The 19652-nt window shown below is 65.7% G+C and overlaps 1 protein-coding gene across 9 annotated transcripts in view; it reads left to right on the top strand.

Annotated features, from left to right (window-relative positions):
- MAD1L1 (mitotic arrest deficient 1 like 1) overlaps positions 1-19652 on the top strand; it is a 315176-nt gene that overhangs the window by 269832 nt on the left and 25692 nt on the right. For 6 of the 9 annotated variants that reach the window (XM_027125595.1, XM_027125597.1, XM_027125600.1 and 3 more), the window contains one exon: positions 10469-10659. The exons of 1 other annotated variant lie outside the window; for it this stretch is intronic. In XM_027125595.1, the coding sequence (XP_026981396.1) occupies positions 10469-10659 (191 nt within the window). Of the gene's footprint in view, positions 1-1809; positions 4940-10468; positions 10660-19652 lie in introns of those variants that run through there. 2 more of the 9 variants (XR_003436929.1, XR_003436928.1) reach the window with 2 other exon arrangements.

The following is a 19652-nucleotide window of genomic DNA, read 5'->3' as shown; positions in this document are numbered from 1 at the left end:
TCACACAACCTGGCTTCTGGTCCTGGCTCCGCCTCCAAAAGCTGTGTGTCCTCAGGCAAGCCGCTTGATGTCTCTGAGCCTCGGCTTCCTCCTCGGGCAGAGGCTGACCCTGAGCCTGCACCGCCTGCTGCGCTGGGCAGTTGTGAATTATGAAATGGGGCCCTGTGTGGTGGGACACCAGGGCCGCTGTCAGGCCGGAGAGGGGCAGGAGGGCCCCCCTGTCCTTGATGGTGAAGTGTGAACCACCCCAGGGAACCTCCTGCGCCCTCCAGGCCGGGCGTGTGCGTCTGGCACGTTACTTCTTATGGGCAGAGCCCAGGCATTTTTCGTTGATTCACTCCCCATCCCGGACCCTGTCTTCCTGGGAGACGTTCCAGGCCTGGCTCTGCCGGGAAGCCTGCATCCTTGCCCCTCCGGATCCCTCGGGGCTGCCTGCCCTGTCCCCGCGCGCCCCGGCCTCCCCTCCTTCCAGAGCCCACAGCCGAGCAGCTCCCGAGGTCCTCTTCCTTTATCTCCTGCCATCCGAGGAAGTCATCCCAGTTCGGATCTGAGGCCTAGCTGCACACGTTAGCAGGTTTTAATAGACTGCCACATCTCCAAAGGAGAGAAAGAGAAGATGTAAAACTCTTGTCTTGCCGAAAGCAGACAGATTGACTCGAAAATGACTCAGTCAATAAAAGATGAGCTCTGAAAAGGTTCCCTCTCTGAGAGGGAGCTCGCCTTCCAGGGAATTAGTTTTGTGTGAGCCCACTGTCAGGAATTAATAATACATGCGGCGCGCAGAGTGGAGAGAGCGCCAGAGCCTCCTGCAGACAGGCGTCCCTGTGCTCTGTCCCCGCCCCGAGCCAGCAGGCCGGGGCCCCACGTAGGTTCCTGCTCACCAGAAACCTCCGCCTCTGCCCAGGTAGCCCCTGGCAGCCCCCCTGCAGGGGCACGTGGAAGTTGTCGGCCACGTGTTCAACAGCAGGGTTCTCCGGTTCCGTCTCGGGGTCTGTGATGCACCGTAGCTGTCGTGTGCCTCTCCTCTGGGTGGTTTCTGGCTCCGGCATGTGTGTGAACGTGTGTGGATGTGTGTGCGTGCGCACGTGTGCATGTGTGAGTACACACGTGTGAGCGTATGAGCGCAGCTTCAGGTGGTTTGCCTTTGACGGCCTGAGCCTCAGTTTCCCCATCCGTGAAGTGGGGACGCACGTGGTGATAGTTTCATAGGGTCATCCCAAAGCCTAAGACCAGCAAGTGCGTGCGGAGTGAGTCACGTCCGCACTGGACGAGCGTCTCCCGTTCCTGCCGCCCAGGCAGCCGTAAGCCGTGCAGCCCAGGTCACCACCCTTGTCGGGGTGCTTCAGTCGGGAGAAATGGGTGGCCAGCACCCAAGCAGGTGCCTAAGTAACGTCAGAGGGTAGACGGGGCTCCCCGGGGCCCTGCTGGTGGCCTGGGCAGGAGACCAACCTTTGTGACCGAGGTGGTGCCCAGTGTTCAGGGCGGTTCCTCACAGCAGTGCTGGCGCTGCCCGGGGGCCGGGCACTGGCCTCCTCTGGGCCTTTCCCCACGTCTGTGCCCCACTCGGGGCTGTTCTGAGTCCAGGTGGGCACCAGGCGGTGACCTTGCCTCCAGGCCCAGCTGGTCCTCCACTCCCGAAAGAGCCAGCGAGGCGGGGGGAGGGGCCGTCCTCTGGGGCCTCAGCTGCTGTGTCTCAGCGGTGGGGGAGGGAGTCTTCTGAGAACGTGGTGTCACATCGGCGCCCGCCTGTCACCGCGGGACTCTCCCACCCCATAATCTGGTGGGCCATAATTGCTGGTGTCTTTTCAGATCGCTTCTGTGCAAGGTGACAAGCTGCTCGCGCGAGTGAGCAGTTAATCACAGAGATCTCCGTCTGAACGCCGGCACCGTGCTTTCCAGGGCGGCCGTCTGCCAGGAGGCCTGGTGGTGGGCACGCGCTGCTCATCTGCATGTAATTCCAGGGCTAGCGTCTCCTCTCTCGTGTGAAACGTGCAATTTCCGGCCCAGCGGGGAACACGGGCTCACGATGGAGAGCCTCTTCTGGGCCGTCTGGCTGCAGGCAGTTCAAACACAGCCGTCCCCTCTGGCGGCAGGAGGCTCTGGCCAGCGGATGTCAGGGTCCTGGGCCCCTGTCACTGAAGCTGGCTGCGGGGGACAATGGTGCCCCGCTGTGCCCTTTCTTGGAAAGGCCTCCTTGCTGAGCGCTGTGCGGGGAGGGGAGCCGGGGACCACGGAGCTGCCCGGCCGGCTGGCCCTGGGCCCCTCGGCGCCTGCCAACCACACAGGCTCCTCTCCTCCCCCCTCCTCTCCCGGAATATGGATCTGGGACGGGAGGCGGCGTCCAGGAGGATGGGCAGGAGGCTCGTGCCACGTCGGGCGGCAGCCCAGCTCTGCTGTGAAGGTGGCCCACCATCTCCTCCCTCTAGGTGGCCAGCCGGGCCAGGGCCCTCACCCAGTCACAGTCCCACAGTGCTGGCTCCCACGGTGGCTAATAAAATTGCATCAGTATTTGATGCCTAATTGTTAAGTACTTAAAAATGTAGAATTGAAATAGTTTAGAAGTTACCAGGCGTGGATAATTCGGCCCCGGCAGCGTGGCCCCGCTCTGGGCCTCAGCAGAACCAGCACTGGTTACTGCCTGCTGGGAGGCCGGGGCTGCCTCCCGAGGGGCCTGCCGGGGGGCCGGCTCCTCCCCGGGGAAGCGAGTGGCCAAGGGCGCCTGAGGCAGCACCAGTGGACGGGCCGCGTGGCTCAGCACAGCGCCTCTTTATCCAGGTCAGCCTGGGCTCCGTGAGAGGGGTCTGCGTCGCCCCGACACTAGTGGGGGTGCTCCCCTCCTGGGGTAGGGCCCCTCCCTGGCCTCTGTTTGCCTGCAGGGACTGACTCCCAAGCACCCCGCTGCTACGTGGGGACACGTTTTGCCCGCCCCCCCTCGCAGCCTTCTCCCACCCCAGCACCCCACGTCCAGCAGCTGTGGGATCCCGCGCGGCCTCGCTGTCCAGCCCCTGGCTCGGCTCCGCCTGCGTGCCCGTGGTCGCTGCTCTTTCCCCCTCAGCGCCAGCGCCAGCAGCTTGAGGCCCAGCTCGGGACCTGGTCCCACACCCACCATCCTCCAGGGCCCAGAGCTCACCCAGGAACCTGGCCGCACCCCTGCCTTCTCAGTATTCCCACAGCCAGTCTCCAGTTGGGACCCAGCGTTGACCTCAGGAAGACCCGAGGCCCATGGGCCCAGAGTCACCAGCTGGCTCACCTTTGGCAAGGTTGTTGATGTGCTGTTGGCTGCCAGGGTCCCAGGAGAGCAGCAGGGCCGTGGCCTCGGCGCCAAGGTCCAGCAGAGGCAGCAGGAAGCACTGGTCCCAGGGGCGGGCCAGCCTCGGTGTCCCATCACGGCAGCAGTCACTCATCCAGCTTCCTCGTGGACGTGCTGAGGAAACGGGGGCCGCGGAGAACGGGCTTGGTGAGCGTCCGGGAGATGGGCTGCCATCACTCCCACCGCGGCTGCCCCTGCCGTGCACCGAAGACCCCTTCAGGCTGCGGAGACGGGGTGTGCGTGAACACAGGAGCCAGGGTGCCCAGAGAGCAGAGGGCGGGGGGTCAGAGGCACCCCGACCGCCTTCATGGCCTGGAGCAGAGCCGGGAGCTGGTGGTCCTGGCTCTTGGACGAGCGGACAGCACGCCCCCCGCCAGGCGCCCTGGCCCGCCCCACAGCCTTCCCGCCGGCCGGTCCCAGAGTCCTTCCTCTTGTCCTCAGGCTGGTGTCCTGGGAGCGGACCCACATGCGCCACGTTGAGAAGCAGCCGCCGGCTCAGCCTGGGCTCAGGGCTGCTCTTCCTAACGGGGATGCGTTCGTCCTTTTATCGTTTTCTTTAAAAGAACCTGAAAATCTCAGCATTGCCTAAGTGTTTTTTATTCACTTTTCAGAAAGATAAACGACTCTGTCCCGAGTCCCCAGAAGACAACTTCAGAAGCTCCTATAGCCCCTGATTTCCAGCCTCCTACACAGCATCACTGCAAGAGCCCAGCCTAGACGGGCAGCGCGCAGGGCCTGGTCCTCAGCCCGCACAAGGCTCAGTTCCCTGTGCCCGTGGCCTGGGCTGGTCCAGCTCCCCCGCTGTGGCATCTGCCCACCACTGGGGGTCCATTTATGGACGCATCCGGGGAGGCCGGGGGGGGGGGTCCAGTCTCAGCAGCAGCCACTCGGTGACGGTGGGGCCCCCAGGCTGCCTTGGGCTTTCGTCACTCATCGCAGGGACGAAAGCCCTTTTGGAGCCCCTGTGGTCACCACGTGGCTTTGTCGTGACCGTGGTCAGCCACGGCGAGAACAGGCGTGGGCGGGAGGGGCGGAGGGAGGACACCTGCCTTCCGCCTTGCTGCTGACCTGGGTCGCGAGGAAGCTGACACTGCGGTGGCCTTCCCTCCCTGGCCACCGAGGGGCTGGGAAGGTCCTTTTCATGGTAGTAAAAAGCCAGGTGCTGACTGTGGACTTGGAGTGGGGCAGACGCGGCCCCGCCTGCTCCCCCAGGCCTCGTACCCTGTGTCTGAACGCTGTGTGCACGTGACTCTCGGGTCCTCAGGTGGGCGAGGCGCTAGCTCTCCTGTGCACGTGAGCGTGCACGGCCATACACGTGGACGCGCACACACGCGTGTCCCTGCCTCACTGCACCCTGTGTGGCTGTCTCGCCTTTGGTTAAATCACTGTTCAGCACTTGGGATCCTCTGACCTTGTATGTGTTTCTTACGGCTGGAACGGGTGGCGTCTCGTTCCATGGGCCACATCTCCCATCCGGGGCAGGTGTCGTTTTGTCGTTCTGTCCACGACTTGCTGTCCACCTCATTCTCTCGGTCCTGGTTCTCCCCTTGACGTGTCTGATGCCTCTGGAACCCCCGGCCGAGCCACTCGCTTCCTGGTGCTCAGAACACAGCGGGCCGCCCATCAGCTGTAGGCTTGCGTTCTCGTCCTGGGTTAGGGCTCGTTGGCGTGCTCTGAGCCATCGTCACGCTCTGTCTCTTGAGCCCGGGGAGACGCGGCCTTGGCCTCTGGAGGCTCTTGTGTGGTTTCCTTGATGTTTTCTCTGTCCCGCTTTCTGTAATCTCTTCATGTAAGACCCCTATTAGTTGGATGTTGGAGCTCCCAGAATCTCGTTTCTTCTCTTCTTCGCTGTCTTCCACCTCTGTTTCTGTGTTTGTCTCTGGGAGGCGTCTTCTGCTCTGTCTCTGAGCCCCTCCGCGGACGCCCGCGTGATCCCGACCCCAGCGTGGGGCGGCTCTTCTCTCTTCCGACCAGGTTCCTAATGTTCTGTTTGTCCAGGCTCTTTGATTGTTTACATTAGGAGCTTCCCGCTGCGTCTGGTGACCCCTGGTCTGTTTCTGTGGAGGACGCAGACCACTCTCAGGGGCTCATCCGCGGGACACAGAGGTGCGCCTCCAACCCCCTTCCCAGAAGGGCCGCCGCCCAGCTGCGGGGCGGGCGGGGGTGCTCGGCAGGGAGCTCAGCCGCCAGACCTCCCTATTCCTCCACCCCCGCCAGGCGCAGAGAGATACCCGGTGAGGTCACTCCCTCTGGGCCAGCCCAGCCGTGACGACTGAGGGCAGGGCCGGGGTGTGGGTCAGTGGGGTGTAGGAGGGCGGCCACAGGTGGCTCCGGGCAGTGTCTTGCAGGTTGGCTTCTCAGGAAGCGAGCGTCTGAAAAGGACCTGTGTGCGTGGGGTTGGACTCGGGTCTCCTCCCTGCCGGGGGTTGGGGGGACCTGCCCTGGGGCAGGAGGAGCCGGGGGTGACCCCTCGCACAGACCCTCAGACCCCCGGTTCCTCGGCCGCTCCCACTGCTGTGCTACGGCGCCCCCCAGGGCCACTGACCCGTCTGCCTGCGTCCCCGTCCGCTTCTCATCCTCGGAACGCGTGTCCCCCCTTGTGCACCGCTGGCCCCCCTCCCTCTCATGGTCTTTGCAGGAGGGAGAGGAGGAGGGACACGTGCTCGTGGATAAACACGTGTGTGTCGGGGGCAGGGGCTTGCTCGTGCTTAAACTCCCTCAGGGTCGTCTTCTGGGGTGGGGTGGAGAGTTTGTGGAGAAGCGGCGCCTTCCACACCGCAGGCTCCTTGAGATGCCTGGGGACACGGTCATGGCCAGAGGACCTGGTCCTCCCTGCCGAGCTCGTAGCTGCGGGAGGAGGCGGACGTCGAGCCAAGCGTGTCTTAAAATGCTCTGCTGTGCTACGATGACCGCCAAGGTGGGGCCCACTGGGAACAAGGTGGGAGGCCACACCCCTCCAGGGGCGATGGATGGGGGTTAGGGCCCAGGTGGGAGAGGCCACCCAGGCGCCCGCCGAGGCCCTGAGGCGAGAGCAGGGCGGCGCCTTTGGGGTGCAGCAGCCAGTGCGGGTGGACATGGAGGGGCAGAGGCCAGGGGCCACGGTGGGGCTGTTAGGCCACAGCTTCCCTTAGGAGCTCAGAGTCCTGTCCAGATGACTTGGGCCTCACGCAGGACAGGCTGGCCCTGGATCCTGGGCAGAGGGCGGAGTGTGAGCCCCGAGAACAGAGTGGCTGGCCTGGGCCGAGGCCCCTCAGAGCTCGGTGGCCGCGGCAGGAGGCCTCGGGCCTGGAGTCTGGCGACCCCGGGTTCCCATCCCAGCTCTGCGCTCTCCCACACCAGCTGCCTTCCCCACGGGGGGCTGGGCCTGCTGCAGCGGCGGGAGGGCGGGGGGCGGTACTTGCTGTACCGTCAGAAACCTCTGGACTCGGACGTGGGTCAGGCCAGCCCGCCAGCAGGGAGCCACGGCCTTGAGGGGTCCCAGAACGGAGGCGCTTGGAGCAGGCGGTGCTGCTGGAGGTCTGTCTGTCCACGGGGCACAGGACCAGGATGGGCTGGCCAGACTGGCACAGGCCGCCCCGTGGGTACGGCTCAGGCCCCCTGGCAAGGGAGGACTCGGATGAGAGGACCGCTGGGCCTGCCCCTGAGAGCCTCGCCCACCTTTCAGAGCATCTCTGCGGCCGTCTTGTCTGCGTGTGCATCTCAGCCCCTCCCGGGACAAAGCGGGTGTAGTGGGCAGTGCTGGCTGTTGGCTTCGATCCCCTCTGAAGGGTCTCCATCCCAGAGTGTGGGCCAGCGAGCCGGAGTCTGACCGAGCGCAGGGGGAGCTGCTGCCGGGGCTGGGCCGCCCTCGGGACCTGAGAGCGAGAGCAGAGACCTTTTCGCCGCTGCCGCCTCCGCACCCTGCCCTCAGCCTGCAAACTCATAAGAAGGAAATTGAATGGCTGAGAGGCAGGTGCACTTTCAGTAAAACAGAGGCACAGCCGGGCTCTGCAGAGGCCTGGCGTGGCCGGCTGCCCAGCTGGCTGCCTGCCCCTCGCTGGCTGTGCCCAAGCCCTCGGGTAAACCCGTCTCCAGATTCGGGGCCGGGACCTGGATCTCCGGAGCTGCGAGCCCGTGAACGCGTCTTCCTCCTGGCGGCTCTGCTTTCGGGTGAGGCGCTCTCTCTTACGTAACGGAGTGCAGTTTAGTTTTGAGCTTTCACAGCTGCCTCCTGCAATTCCAGGAGGGTTGGGGTTGATGACGAGGCGGCGTGGGGGTCAGAGCCATGCCAGGGCCTCTCGGACGCGGCTGGAGGAGGCCAGGGGCCTGGGCCAGAGAGCGGACGGCACTGCCCCTTGACCTCCGATCTGTCCCCGCCTCCACCACCTCCCTCCTCCCTCCCCAGGGACTTGCAGAGAGCCCCGAGAGGGGCCTGGGAGGGAGAGGGGCCTGTGGGCAGGGGTGGGGGGGGAGGAGGTTCGGCTCAGAGGAGAGACAGCCAGCGGGCTGGAGGACAAGATTCAAAGGGCAGGAGAGGCAAGACAGGGCCCGGCCGAGACTGGGCCGGTCACGGGGGCCTCAGGAACATCTCAGTGCAGACCGGCTCCCTGGGCTGGCGGGGAGGGCAGGGGAGAGGAGGGGAGGGGCCCCTGGCTGGGCCCAGGCGTGAGGCCGTTGGGCCCGAGTGTCTGGTGACCCCGTCCCCGGCACAGCTGAGCGGGCTGGGACGTGCACACGGCGGTGAGGTCTGGGGTGGGTGGCCCCGGAGCTCAGTGGAGCCCTGGCAGCCACTTGTCTGCGGCGCCGGCTCTGTCTGCCCGCGTGTGGCCCTGCCAGGTCAGGTCCAAGGCTGGCCGCCAGCCCTCGATGTGACAGTTGTGACTGTGCCTGCCGGTGGGCGCAGATTGGGGTCACTGCAGGCTCCGGAAGCCTCTGGCCTCTGGGACCGCAGAGGAGCGTCTTGGGGGTGCCCCGCGCAGGCCCCCGTCCCACCAGGGGAAGCCTCAGCTCGCTCTGGGAGAGGCTGAATCAGAGCAATGCCGCTTCCAAGGATGAAGTCCTGTCTTTTCTTATTTAATCCAAACCATTTTGTGAGTCACTCATTCACATGTATGTAAGCGACTGAGCTACGAGGATCGCAGGAGGGCAAGACGCTGACTGTGCCCCAAGTCAGAGTGGCGCTCGTGGTCCCTTCCCTGGACTTGCCTCTGGGCAGGCTTTGCTGGAAGCAGCACCCCTCCTGCCCCACGTGGACCAGGCCACCGGGGCCAGATGCCCTCGGCCTCTGGCAGCCCCTGTGACCTGGAGGAAGCCCCCCGCAAGCCCCACATTCTGGCCCCGCCTCGTGGGCTGTGAGGGCCACGCTGTGCCGGCACGCGGCAGATGCGCAGAGCATGGTCCCCGAGCGCGGCAGGGGGCACGTCTCCCCCGAGCGGGGAGGCCCCGTAGGAGTCTGTGAGCTGCGGAACAGACGGCCTTTTATGCCTGAGGGCAGAGGGGACGCTCCCTTCTCCAAGATCGGGCTGCATTTATGACCAAACTTTAATTTTTCCCATTGGACCCCTGAGAGGTACTCAAGGCAGTGCCGTCTGACACGGGGACACGTCACCGCACGCGCTCGGTCAGTGAGTTTTTCCTCCTGCTGACGCGTCCATCCTAGGTGGTCTGGCTGAGAGACAAGGGAAGAACGTGGGGTCAGAGCTGCCCGTTACCCTTTTGATCTCATAGTCTGATTACTCGATCTATCAAAGGCTCCACGCCCACGTCCCCAACGGAGAGGCCCTCAGCTCCGGAACGAGAGTGTCCGCAGGGCCGCTGGGCCGGGTGATGGATGGGGGCAGTCCGGGCAGGGCAGGCGGCAGGCAGCCGGCCAGCCAGAAACACAGGTGCCGTGAAGAGGCTGCAGGGCGCAGTGCTAGCATCAGAGCTGGGGGGCGGCCGATACCAGGCTGCCCACAGAGCTGCAGGCTGTGGAGACAGGACCTGGGATGTGTGTGCAAAACCCTGGCACGTTACAGAGTGTGTGAGAGGTTAGGGTGGTAATGTTGTCGGGAGTTTGGTCCTGGGGGCAGACAGCCCTACCTCCGCCGTGGATCGGCGGCCAAGCCGCCAGTCGCTTGTGTCCATGCTTGTGAGGCGGGAGAGACCCTGCACCCGCCTCGCAGCCACGTGGCGGCAGCAGAGCGTGTTGGGGCCTGTCGGGTAGCCGAACAGCCCCCCGCCCCAATCCTCAGCCTCTGGCCCTGTGGCGTCCAGCTTGATTGTCTAGAACGGGGCGGGGGGGTCTCTCTTTCCTGGAACGCAGGCTCCCTGCAGGTGACCCTGACTGCATCTGCTCGTCTTAAACCAGCACGAGACACGCTGGGTCCTGCGGGTCAGCGTGAGGAGGGAGGACGGTTGTCCCCACCACAGGGCGGGAAGGGCAGGACTCAAACCAGGCTGACGGCTCGAGGCCTGGGCTTTTCCACACCCCCTGGGCGGCTCCCGATGGGACCACCAGGAAGCACCTGGCCTCGGAGGCAACTCGTGTGCGCTGAGTGGAGCCGCTTCGCTAATTCACGGGGGAATGAATCAGGGTTTAATTACTGGGAAGGCACCTTGGGTGGAGGATTTGTGGGAATTGCTACGTGCCTTCCCGATGGCTTCACACAGCTGGTTTCTCCCCGCGCGGCTGTACACCTGGCAGGGGCAGCAAACGGGCCTGAGGGTCTCTGTCCTGAGCCACCCAGTTAGAACAGGGCTGGGGCGTAAAGGATGGTGGGCCCAGGGGTGCCCTCGCAGACCCCACCACCCAGGGAGCCTGTCTTCTCCCAGCGGTCTGGGCTCTGGGCGGGCAGTGGGGACCACATCTCAGATGACCTCTGCTCTCTCAGCCCCCCGCCCCGCCGCCTCTCAGCTGGCTTGGACACCCAGCCCTGGCAGGGCTTCGGCTGCATACGGGGAAGTGTTTGTCGGCTCGTCTGGTTGGTGCGGGCAGACCCAGGGCTGCAGTCTCGGGTGAGACTCCCCATCTGTGCCCCTGCCTGGAGGAGAGGGGTGAGCCCGGGCTGCTTCCCGGCTCGTCCTCCCCGTCAGGAGCCGCCTGCGGCTTCCTCGCCCCTCAGCCGGCGCCCTCTGCCCTTCTGCGTCTGTCCTTCCGACGCTGGCTGGGGAGCTGACTGCCTCTCTCGTCCCCCTCAGAGCTGAAGAAGCAGGTGGAGAGCGCGGAGCTGAAGAACCAGAGGCTGAAGGAGGTCTTCCAGACCAAGATCCAGGAGTTCCGGAAGGTGTGCTACACACTGACGGGCTACCAGGTGGACATCACCACAGAGAACCAGTACCGGCTGACCTCCATGTACGCCGAGCACAAGACCGACTGCCTCATCTTCAAGGTAGGAGGCACTGCACACAGCCGTGCGCACAGGACGCCGACGTCCCCCCGACGGGCAGCCAGCCTCCCCGAGCTTGGCACCGCAGCCCTGACCCCCGCAGGAAGCGTCCGCCCCCAGGCCCCTCACGGCCCTCCTCCTTGGCGTTGGCCCCGTCCCTTGGGGGCAGCAGGGCGGGGGCTCCAGCGTCAGCAGTGCCCGCGGGAGGGCTGAGTAACGGGGTGAAAGTCAGGATCGGGCCAGGGAGGTGCCCCTGGTGCTGCCAGGCGTGCAGCCGGACGGCGGCGGACAGGCCGAGGGAGAAGAGCTGCCAGACCTGTGCCGCTCCCGCGGCCAAGGGCCGTCAGGCTGGGGGGTCCCTGCTGGCGGGAACTCTCAGCAGATCACTGGCATCTCTACTTGCTGGTCCCCGAGGGCACTGAGTCCCAGACGGGAAGCACCTTGCCCACAGCTGCTGCCTGCCCACCGGCTCAGGGCAGGTGCAGAGGGTGAGCTGAGGACGGGGAGCAGCCGGAGAGAAGGTCCACAGCGCAGACCGGCTGCGCCATGCAGGGTGCCCGCGGCCCGCGGGGGAGGGGAGGTGCGCTGAGCCGCCTCGGCCTGCGGCAGCTGTGACCCCCTTGGCCAGCTCACTGGACTCTGGGGGACTCAGGGCCCTTCCCACCCTGGCCCCGGGGCTCAGAAGGGCTTCCCTGGAGAGCCGAGCCTCCGTGGAAGGGTCTTGGGTGAGCTGGCGGGAGCAGAGGCCGGCCCCGCGCTGCCTCCCAGCTCTGCCACCTGAGGCTGGCGCACAGGTTCCCGCGGCCGCGGACCGGGCTGGGGAAGGATCTCAGGTCACGGCGGTTGACTTTATTTTCCCAAAGGTGATTTTCCAGGCAGGAGGAGGGTTGAAGGCAGAGTTAGAAATAGCTGCGTTGTTGCAGGTGAGGGCCCTCAGGTGTGTGCCGGGGTGATGGAGGGCTTGGGCTCAGCCCCCGGGCTCTGCTCGGGGAGCTGCGGCCCGGCCCCTGCTGCCGCGTGGGTGGGAGCTGCCTGCCGGCGCCGTTCCATTCAAGGGAAGGCAGGAGCTCAGCTCCAGCTTCTTCCCGCAGGGCCCGGCCCCCTGCCTACCTGCTCCCCCGAGGGGTGGGGCTGGAGCCTTCAGAGCGTTCCTGGAAGGATTGTCCCGCGTGTGCTGGCAGCCAGGACGCCTGTTGAGCTGAGCAGGTGGTTGGGAGCTCCCAGAAGCTCCACGTGTGGGCAGGCCGTGTTCACGGCCTTGCTTCTCCTCCCTGCCGTCCTGTCTGCTGTGGTTCACAGGAATTTTCCTCTCCTCCCCTCTAAAGCCCCGGGGACGGAGAGCGCCCCATGGCCAGAAGGAGGAGACTGACCGTAAGAACGGCCACAGGGCACAGCTCTGAGCCTGCGGTGCCCGGCGGGCAGGCGGGTTTGCCGGCCGCCCCTCTCCTCCCTGCCTGGCCTTCGTCGGGGCCCGGCCTAACCCAGGGCCTTGCAGGATTGGACTCGGGCGACAGGCAAGATGCCGGACACAGATTCTAGAACGTGTCACACCGAGCTCGTGGCCGGCGTGGCCACTGTGCCTGTCTTAACTGCTGAGCCGGAGCTTCCGGCTGTAAAGCGGGGATGTGGTGGCGTCCTCCTGCGGGGCCACGCAGAGACCGTCACGCTGTGAATGCGCGGTGTGGCCGGGCCACCACCCGGCTCCTCGCCAGTCCTAGATTCACTCGCCCCAGTCTCCCGAGGCCCGAACCTGGCTCGGCTCCCGCCGCAGTGAGGGCTGCGGGCACGGAGGCCGGGCTTCGGTGTCCCCGTCGGGGAATGGGCACATGCCTTCCCCACGGGGCTGGTCCTGTGGGTCGTGGCCCCGGCGAGGTCTGGCTCGTGTGAGGGCGCCGGTGCCCCTGGGGCCCTGCTGTGCCTTACGCTGACCTGCGGCTCTGAGCACTGTCCGGGCCCTGCCGACCGCTGGTGTTCAGGGACGGTTACTTTCTCCGCTCACTGCCCAGAGCCGTAACCGGTGCAGACGTGGCACTGAGTCAGGAGGTCCCCAAGGCTGGAGCTGCTTCCCGTGGGCACCGTCACCCAGAGTCAGGGCCGTGAGTCCAGAGAGGCCCAGACGGGGCCCTGCTCTCTGGGACACCGACGGGACCGGGGCCCAGGGACCTGGGCGGGAGGTGACCCCTGCCCCATGTGCGTGCACCCGCCCGTGTGGAGGGGAGGCAGGGAGAGGAGCTGGGTCCCTGGGCCCTCCACGAGGGGGCGTGCCTTTGTTAGAAGTAATGAACCAGTGCTCGTGTGTTATGGCCGTAGAGTCCGTGGTTCACCTCACGTGTCGTATGGTTCTGTGGCTTTTGACAAATGCGACTGTCAACGTCCCACGGAACACTTGCACGCCCTGAACACCCCAGCTCCGTGGTCGCTCGCTGTCTCCGTGGTTTTGCCTTTTCCAGAACGTGGAGGCACACAGTCTGTGGCCTGCTCAGCCCGGCTTCCTTACTTAGTGATTCGCACTTGAGGCGCCTCCAGGGTCTTCTCTTGACTCGATGACTGACTTCGTTTTCGCTGAGTAATCTTCCACTGTCTGCATGGACCACAGTTCATCTGTACCTCGCCTGCTGAAGGACGCCTTGGTCGTTTCCAGGTGTTTCTGCGTGGACCGCAGTTCATCCGTGCCCCGCCTGCTGAAGGACGCCTTGGTCATTCCCAGGTGTGTCTGCGTGGGCCACAGTTCATCTGTACCTCGCCTACTGAAGGACGCCTTGGTCGTTTCCAGGTGTTTCTGCGTGGACCGCAGTTCATCTGTACCTCGCCTGCTGAAGGACGCCTTGGTCGTTCCCAGGTGTGTCTGCGTGGGCCGCAGTTCATCTGTACCTCGCCTGCTGAAGGACGCCTTGGTCCGCAGTTCATCTGTGCCCCGCCTGCTGAAGGGCGCTGGTCGTCCCCAGGTGTGATTGGCAGTCACGGGTGTAGCTGCTACAAACAGCTTTAGAAACTTCTCCGGCCACTTAAACACGCAAGCTCGTTCTTAGCTCGCAGGCGGTGCAGAAGCAGGCCGGGAGCTGGATGCAGCCCGCCGCCTGGGCGTTCCCGCCCCGGACACGCTGCTTCTCCACTCAGTGCCCCTTCCCTCCGACCCTTACAGCCCAGCTTGGGCGCGGCCTCCCGGAGAAGCAGAAGCCGCCCTGGGTCCCTTCGTCCTCCCAGCCTGGCCCCGATGAGAGCCCATCCTCGGGGCCAGGCCACTCCCAACACCTGCCAGGGAGCTGGTCTAGTTCGGGGCCTGGCCCCGGGTCCGGATTGGGCGGCAGGTTCACGAGGGGATTGGGCGGTGGTTCACGAGGGCCCAGGAGCAGGGCGCAGGGTGAGCGTGAGGCCGGAGAGCTGCCCCGGTGGCCTCTCGCCACATTCTGCCGTGGGCTATCCTGGGCGGTGCGTCTGCTCCTCCGTGCGGCCGCCTCAGGGCCTGGCCCTCAGCCCGCTCCGCATCTGGTGTGGCCCAGGACTGGCAGTGGTTAGCGTCTGCCGCATGGAGATGACTTTTGGGGCATGGCTGTGAGGACGCCCCGTCAGGTCGTGGGACGGCGCTGGACTCTGGGCCAGAGCCACGGAGCTGTGGCACCTTCACGTGGCTTCGTCCGTGTGCCGCCAGGGCGTGTGGACGTGTGTGTAGGGGACCCGGCGCTCAGACACGTGCACCTTCCCCATCTGCCTCTGTCCGGTTGTGCCCGGGTCAGTGCACCTCCTGGGGGGCCCCACGGGCACCTGCTCCTGAGAAATCAAAATGCAGGTTTGGGGGAGCGCCGAGGGGTGGAGTCCCCAAGCGGCTTTCCAAGGCTGCGAAGTACAGGTGGTAGGGAGGCGGCTGGGAGGGTCCCAACCCCCCAGGAGCCGGGCAGCCGCCAGGCCATGTGTCAGCCCCACCCATCTCGCACCCAGAGCTTTCCCCTCACGGCCAGACCGGCAGGGATCCTGATCCCGCCGTCTGGGATCTTTGCCTGCCCCCCGGGGCCCCGCGAGGTGCTGGCCTGAGGCGGAGGGGACTGGGGCCCACACAGACCCGAGGCCCTGCCCCTGAACATCCTCCAGCACATCCCTGCTTGCTGGGCCCTGAGGATGGGCAGAGCCGGCTCCGTCCCAAAGTCGTCCAGTTGTCAGGGGACAGAGGCTCAGGCTGAGGCCCCCCGTGGCCCTGCTGCCCGCCCTGGAAGGGGCCAGGTGTGCAGGCTCCCTTGAGCGTCCCCGCCTCCCCTTATTCAGGCGGGCCTTGCCGGGGGCAAGTGGACACAGGCCACCTCTGCTGCCTCTGGACGTGGGCGTGAGCCTCCAGCCGCCTGCCCCTTCCTTTTGAAGCGGTTGGGAAGGAGCAGAGTGCGTGTTTGCGGGCCTGCCCTCACCACGCAGGGAGCAGACCCCTTCCGCCATCCTGGCTTACGGGGCCCCGCACCCCGTGGGCCCTGCCCTGGCACTGGGCACTGGGACAAAGCCGGGCCCTCAGCGTCCTGCCTGCTGGACACGGGCCACCAGCCTCCTGAGCTCCCGGGACAGGGCGGGAGGGCCGAGAGGGGCAGCCCCATGGAGGTGACATCAGGAGGAAGGGAAACTGGGGGGCGGCGGAGGCGACGGGCCTCCCAGGTGTCTTTGGCCCTGACCCGTGCCTCCCTGGAGAGGGTCGCCCGGTCCCCGGGGGCAGGGCGGGAGAACGGACCAGGCAGAAGCTGGAGCCGTGGGACTGGCGACCATGCGGCCTGGCCCAGGTGCCCTGCGCAGGGCTGGGGCCAGAGCAGGTCAGCGGGAGGGGCGCCTCAGAGCTGCCGTGGTGACAGCTCTTGCCTAGAGGTGGGAGGTCGCCGGGGCTCAGAGGAGCAGGGACGCCTCACGGCCCCCGGGCTCCCCTCGGCAGGTGCTGACCTGGACCCCGCCCCCCACACCAGGCCTCTGGACACCGTCGCGGCCGCGCGTCACTGGGGCTCCTCCTTGTCCAGGGACACCTGGCCTCCGCCCAGTGCTCACAGCCACAGGCTGGGACTTGGAGGCTGGCGTTATGCTGCACGGCAGAGAGTTGGGACAGCGGCTCACCGGGGCGAGCTGAGAGCAGAGGGCCTGTGATGGGGCACCGTGGCCCCGGCCTCTCAGTGGCTGAGCGGGCCGACCAGCCGGGTCCGGGCGGCGAGCAGGTGGCAGGCAGCCCCTCGTGGAGCTGGCACAGGGACAGGCCCCTGGGGCCGGTTCCCTGGCAGGTGGCTTCCTGGAGACTTCATCCACAGGCTGGGGCCTTCGTATCGGGAGAGGGGCTGGTCCGAAGCCGGGACCCCACCTCGCTGAGGCTGGGCAGGGAGGTCCTTCCCCCTCTCCGTTCTGCCGTCTGTCCCAAGACCCGGGCGTGGAGTGCGTGGTTTGATGGAGGTCAGGCACCGGGAGCAGTGACTGATGCAGTGACCCCCCCAACCCACCATCTGTGCACGAGCGCCGAGATGACCCTGGGAAGGAGGTGGGAGGAGGCTGGCTCCGCAGGCACCGGTGTCCCCACAAGGACTTCGGCCCCAGCGGCTCAGACCTGTTGGACCCCAAGCCGGCGGGGGGCCTGGCCCTGGCCACTCCGACCCCCGGGCCACTCCCTGGGGTGCTCTAGGATCTGGTGGCATCTTGTAACTGAATACGGTTCACCTGTGATGGGGCCAAGGCGCAGGCAGGTGAGATGCAGGTGTGGGTGACTTCCGGGCCGCCCGGGGCTGGGTGCTGGCTGGGCTCCCAGCCCCACGCTGCCCCTGGTGGGCGCCGAGGCAGAGGCTTGGGTCTGGGGGCGGGTGGGCTCCAGCCAGCAGGCAGGCGAGCGGGACAGGTGGCCCTCCCGTGCCCAGCGGCTGCTGGCAGGTCTGCTCGCTGAGCAGAGCCGTGTCCCTCAGCTCTCCCCCCGGCCCACCAGCCCCACCCCAGGGTGGAGACGGCCAGCAGAGTCAAGCCAACCCTGGGCTTAAATCCCAGCAGCGCCTCGGCCGAGGGCCCTGGTCTCCCCGGAGGTGCCCGTGAGGGGCCAGGCTTGCAGTGCCGGTGGCCAGCGGCCCCGGGCCAGCTCCTGGGCCGGGAGGTGGCGGGTGTTTGGCTGTAGCCCTGCCCGCGTCAGGCCTGGGGTGCGGTCTCGCCCAGCCTCCCCACCCTCCGTGGTTCACCTCCGTGTTCAGAGAACAATCAGGCCTCCAGGTGCCCAGACTACCTGGTCTCCCCGTCACCTTGTGGACGAGGAGGCAGACCTCCTGGGAGGGCCGTGGCCCCGGTCACTCCACGCCGAGCGTCCAGGAGCTCGAGTTGGAGTGTCTGTTCCGAGTTGGCTGAGGGACAGGGAAAGCGGGATTTGCTTCGTCTTCTTTTGTCTTCGAAGCGGAAGCGCTGGCCATCGGGGCCCTCGGCCGCTGCCTTGTCATCCGCACGTAGACCCGACCTGACTGTGACCCGGGTCGTGCAGGGGCCCTTCCCACCCAGCTCAGCCCGGGGGCCGGCCTGGGTGCCGTCCCCTCCTGGGCTGCAGTGAGCAGGCGCAGTCAGCCTCCAGGCCCCCGGCCGCTGAGGAGCTGGATGGCGGCCCCCAGGCTCAGAAAGCCCTGGGGTTCCCTGGGAGGAGGGCCGATAGCCCGCTGGTCTTGATGTGGTTTTCCCGCTGCCCACGCGGCGTGGTTCATGGACCAAACCTCTGCTCCGACCTGGGGCCCGTCACGGGCCGCTTAGGAACCGTGTCCCCTTCGACAGGCCTGGTAGGAGGGCGCAGGGCCTTGCAGCAGCCCAGCTCTGGTCTCCGCGCCGCCGGCCAGTGCCGCTGTGCGGTCAGCCAGGGCCTGGCTCAGAGAGGACGGCGAGCCGGCCCCGCCAGGAAGTGGGGGGCTGAGAGCTTGCGCCGGGGGGCCGGCCGGGCAGACGCTGTCCTTTCTCCTTGGCTTTCTCCCCTGCCAGGCGGTCGGGACCGTTCACGGGCTCCTGTCTGAAGGAGCCGACTTGTGGGGCCTCCAGGCTCCTGCTGTGACAATGAGCTCCAAGTAGACGCTGTAATTTGAACTTGCCTGTCTTGGCTCCGCTGAATTTCAAGTGCGTTGCTCAGAACGCGTGCTGACTTGCGAGCCTCGCGGATCTGGCTGGGCAGGCGTTGCAGTGTCTCAGGAGGGGCACACAGTGTGCTCTGGCCACGGCCCATCTGCCCAGACACACCTGCCTCCTGGGAGGAGGGTGAGAGCCAGGGCTCGGCCTTATCCGGAGGGCCCCCCAGCAGAGCTGCCACTGCCCGTGTTTGCCGGGCCCTTCTGTGGATGGGGGTGGGCTTGTGGGGGGGCCTGGAGTTAGGTTTGGGAGCTGTGGGGGTCCCAGGGCACGGCCCTCAGCACAGGGCAAGGAGAGGCTGGCAACGTCGGGATGAAAGTTGACAAAGACGGATAAAGAACTGGCCGACGGGCTTCCCTGGTGGCGCAGTGGTTAAGAATCCACCTGCCAATGCAGGAGACACGGGTTCCAGCCCTGGTCCAGGAAGATCCCACATGCCACGGAACAACTAAACCCGTGCGCCACAACTACTGAGCCTGCGCTCTAGAGCCCGCGAGCCACAACTACTGAGCCTGCATGCCACAACTACTGAAGCCTGTGCGCCTAGAGTCCGTGCTCCGCAACAAGAGAAGCGACCTCAATGAGAAGCCCGTGCACCGCAACAAAGAGTAGTCCCTGCTCACCGCAACTAGAGAAAGCCCACGCGCAGCAATGAAGACCCAACGCAGCCAAAGATAAATAAATAAATTTATCAAAAAAAAAAAAAAAAAAAAAGAATCGGCCAACTTGGCGTAGAGGGAGTGCTGCGTTCGGGCTCACTGGAGGCGGTCGAGAGGAGGCTGACCTGGGTTGGACTACATGACAGCGTCTCCCCAGGAAAATGAACCGTTTCCTTCCTGTGTCCCTGGGCCCCTGGCAGTGTGAGGCAGCACAGTGCAGTGGAAGAGCTGGTTTCAATTCCATCATCTTGTGCAAAGGCCCTGTGGTCCAGGAGGCCTGGGCAGCCTCAGGACTGAAGCCAGGCCATGGGGCTGAACCCCAGGGTTGCAGAGGAGCCTGGTCTAAGGGAAGGCGGGTGAGGGCCGCGGCCTGGGAGTTTCGGCAGCGTTGGCCCTTTGTCCCAAGAGCGGTGCAAACTCATTCGGGAGTTTTTAAGGAAAGGGAGTCGAGGGCTGGATTTGACATTCAGAAGTGAATGTGGGGAGGTAGTGAGTGGAGCACGCAGTCCGTGAGCCTTGCCCTGGCCCTGCGGTTGCAGCAGCAAACCCTCTTCCAGACGGTCCTAGTGGGGGCGGGGAGGGTTGTATGCACGGGGAGGGCGTCCAGCAAGCCTGAGGAGCTATCAGACCCCAAGGGCCCTGAGCAGGCCTGGGGCCCACGTCGCCCTCCTCACTGCCCCCACTCACCTGTCAGCCAGACACAAGCTCACGGGTATGTGCAGCTTCCTAGTTACGGAAGCAGCTGTAGAAGGTCTGTCAGGCTCAGGAGTGCAGGGAACGCCGTCGGTCTCACGCGCGGGTCCCGGGCAGAGGTCACAGCCCCTCGCCTTCTCGGAAGTGCCGTGGCCGCGGGGGAGGAAGATGTGGGCTTTTCCAAGGCAAGACCACGTGATGGGCACTGCTGTGTGGGTCAGTTTGGGCCGCTGTAGACCACGCCACAGACCGGCGGTCTGGAGCCTGGACGTCCGAGCCCGGTGCCGTCGGGTCATTCCAGGCTCGCAGATGGCCACCTTCTCTGTGTGTCCTCACGTGGATTCATTGTGCACGCACTGGGAGGCGGCGGGGGTGGGGGGCAGAGAGCCCTCTGTGTTTCCTCTTCTCGTAAGGATGCCAGTCCTCTTGGATCAGGGCCCCACCCTGATGGCCTCGTTTTACCTTCGTTACCTCATTAAGGGCCCTGTCTCCAGATACAGTCGCTTGGCTGGGGGGGCCCTCAACACATGAATTTGGAGGAATGCGGTCCAGCCCGTAACT

The sequence above is a fragment of the Aethalodelphis obliquidens genome, unplaced genomic scaffold (genome assembly GCF_003676395.1).
Source record: "Aethalodelphis obliquidens isolate GAN/ISIS:26980383/991018 unplaced genomic scaffold, ASM367639v1 scaffold30, whole genome shotgun sequence".
In the NCBI taxonomy this organism is placed as follows: Eukaryota; Metazoa; Chordata; class Mammalia; order Artiodactyla; family Delphinidae; genus Aethalodelphis; species Aethalodelphis obliquidens.
This window is presented reverse-complemented; position numbering and strand designations above follow the sequence as displayed.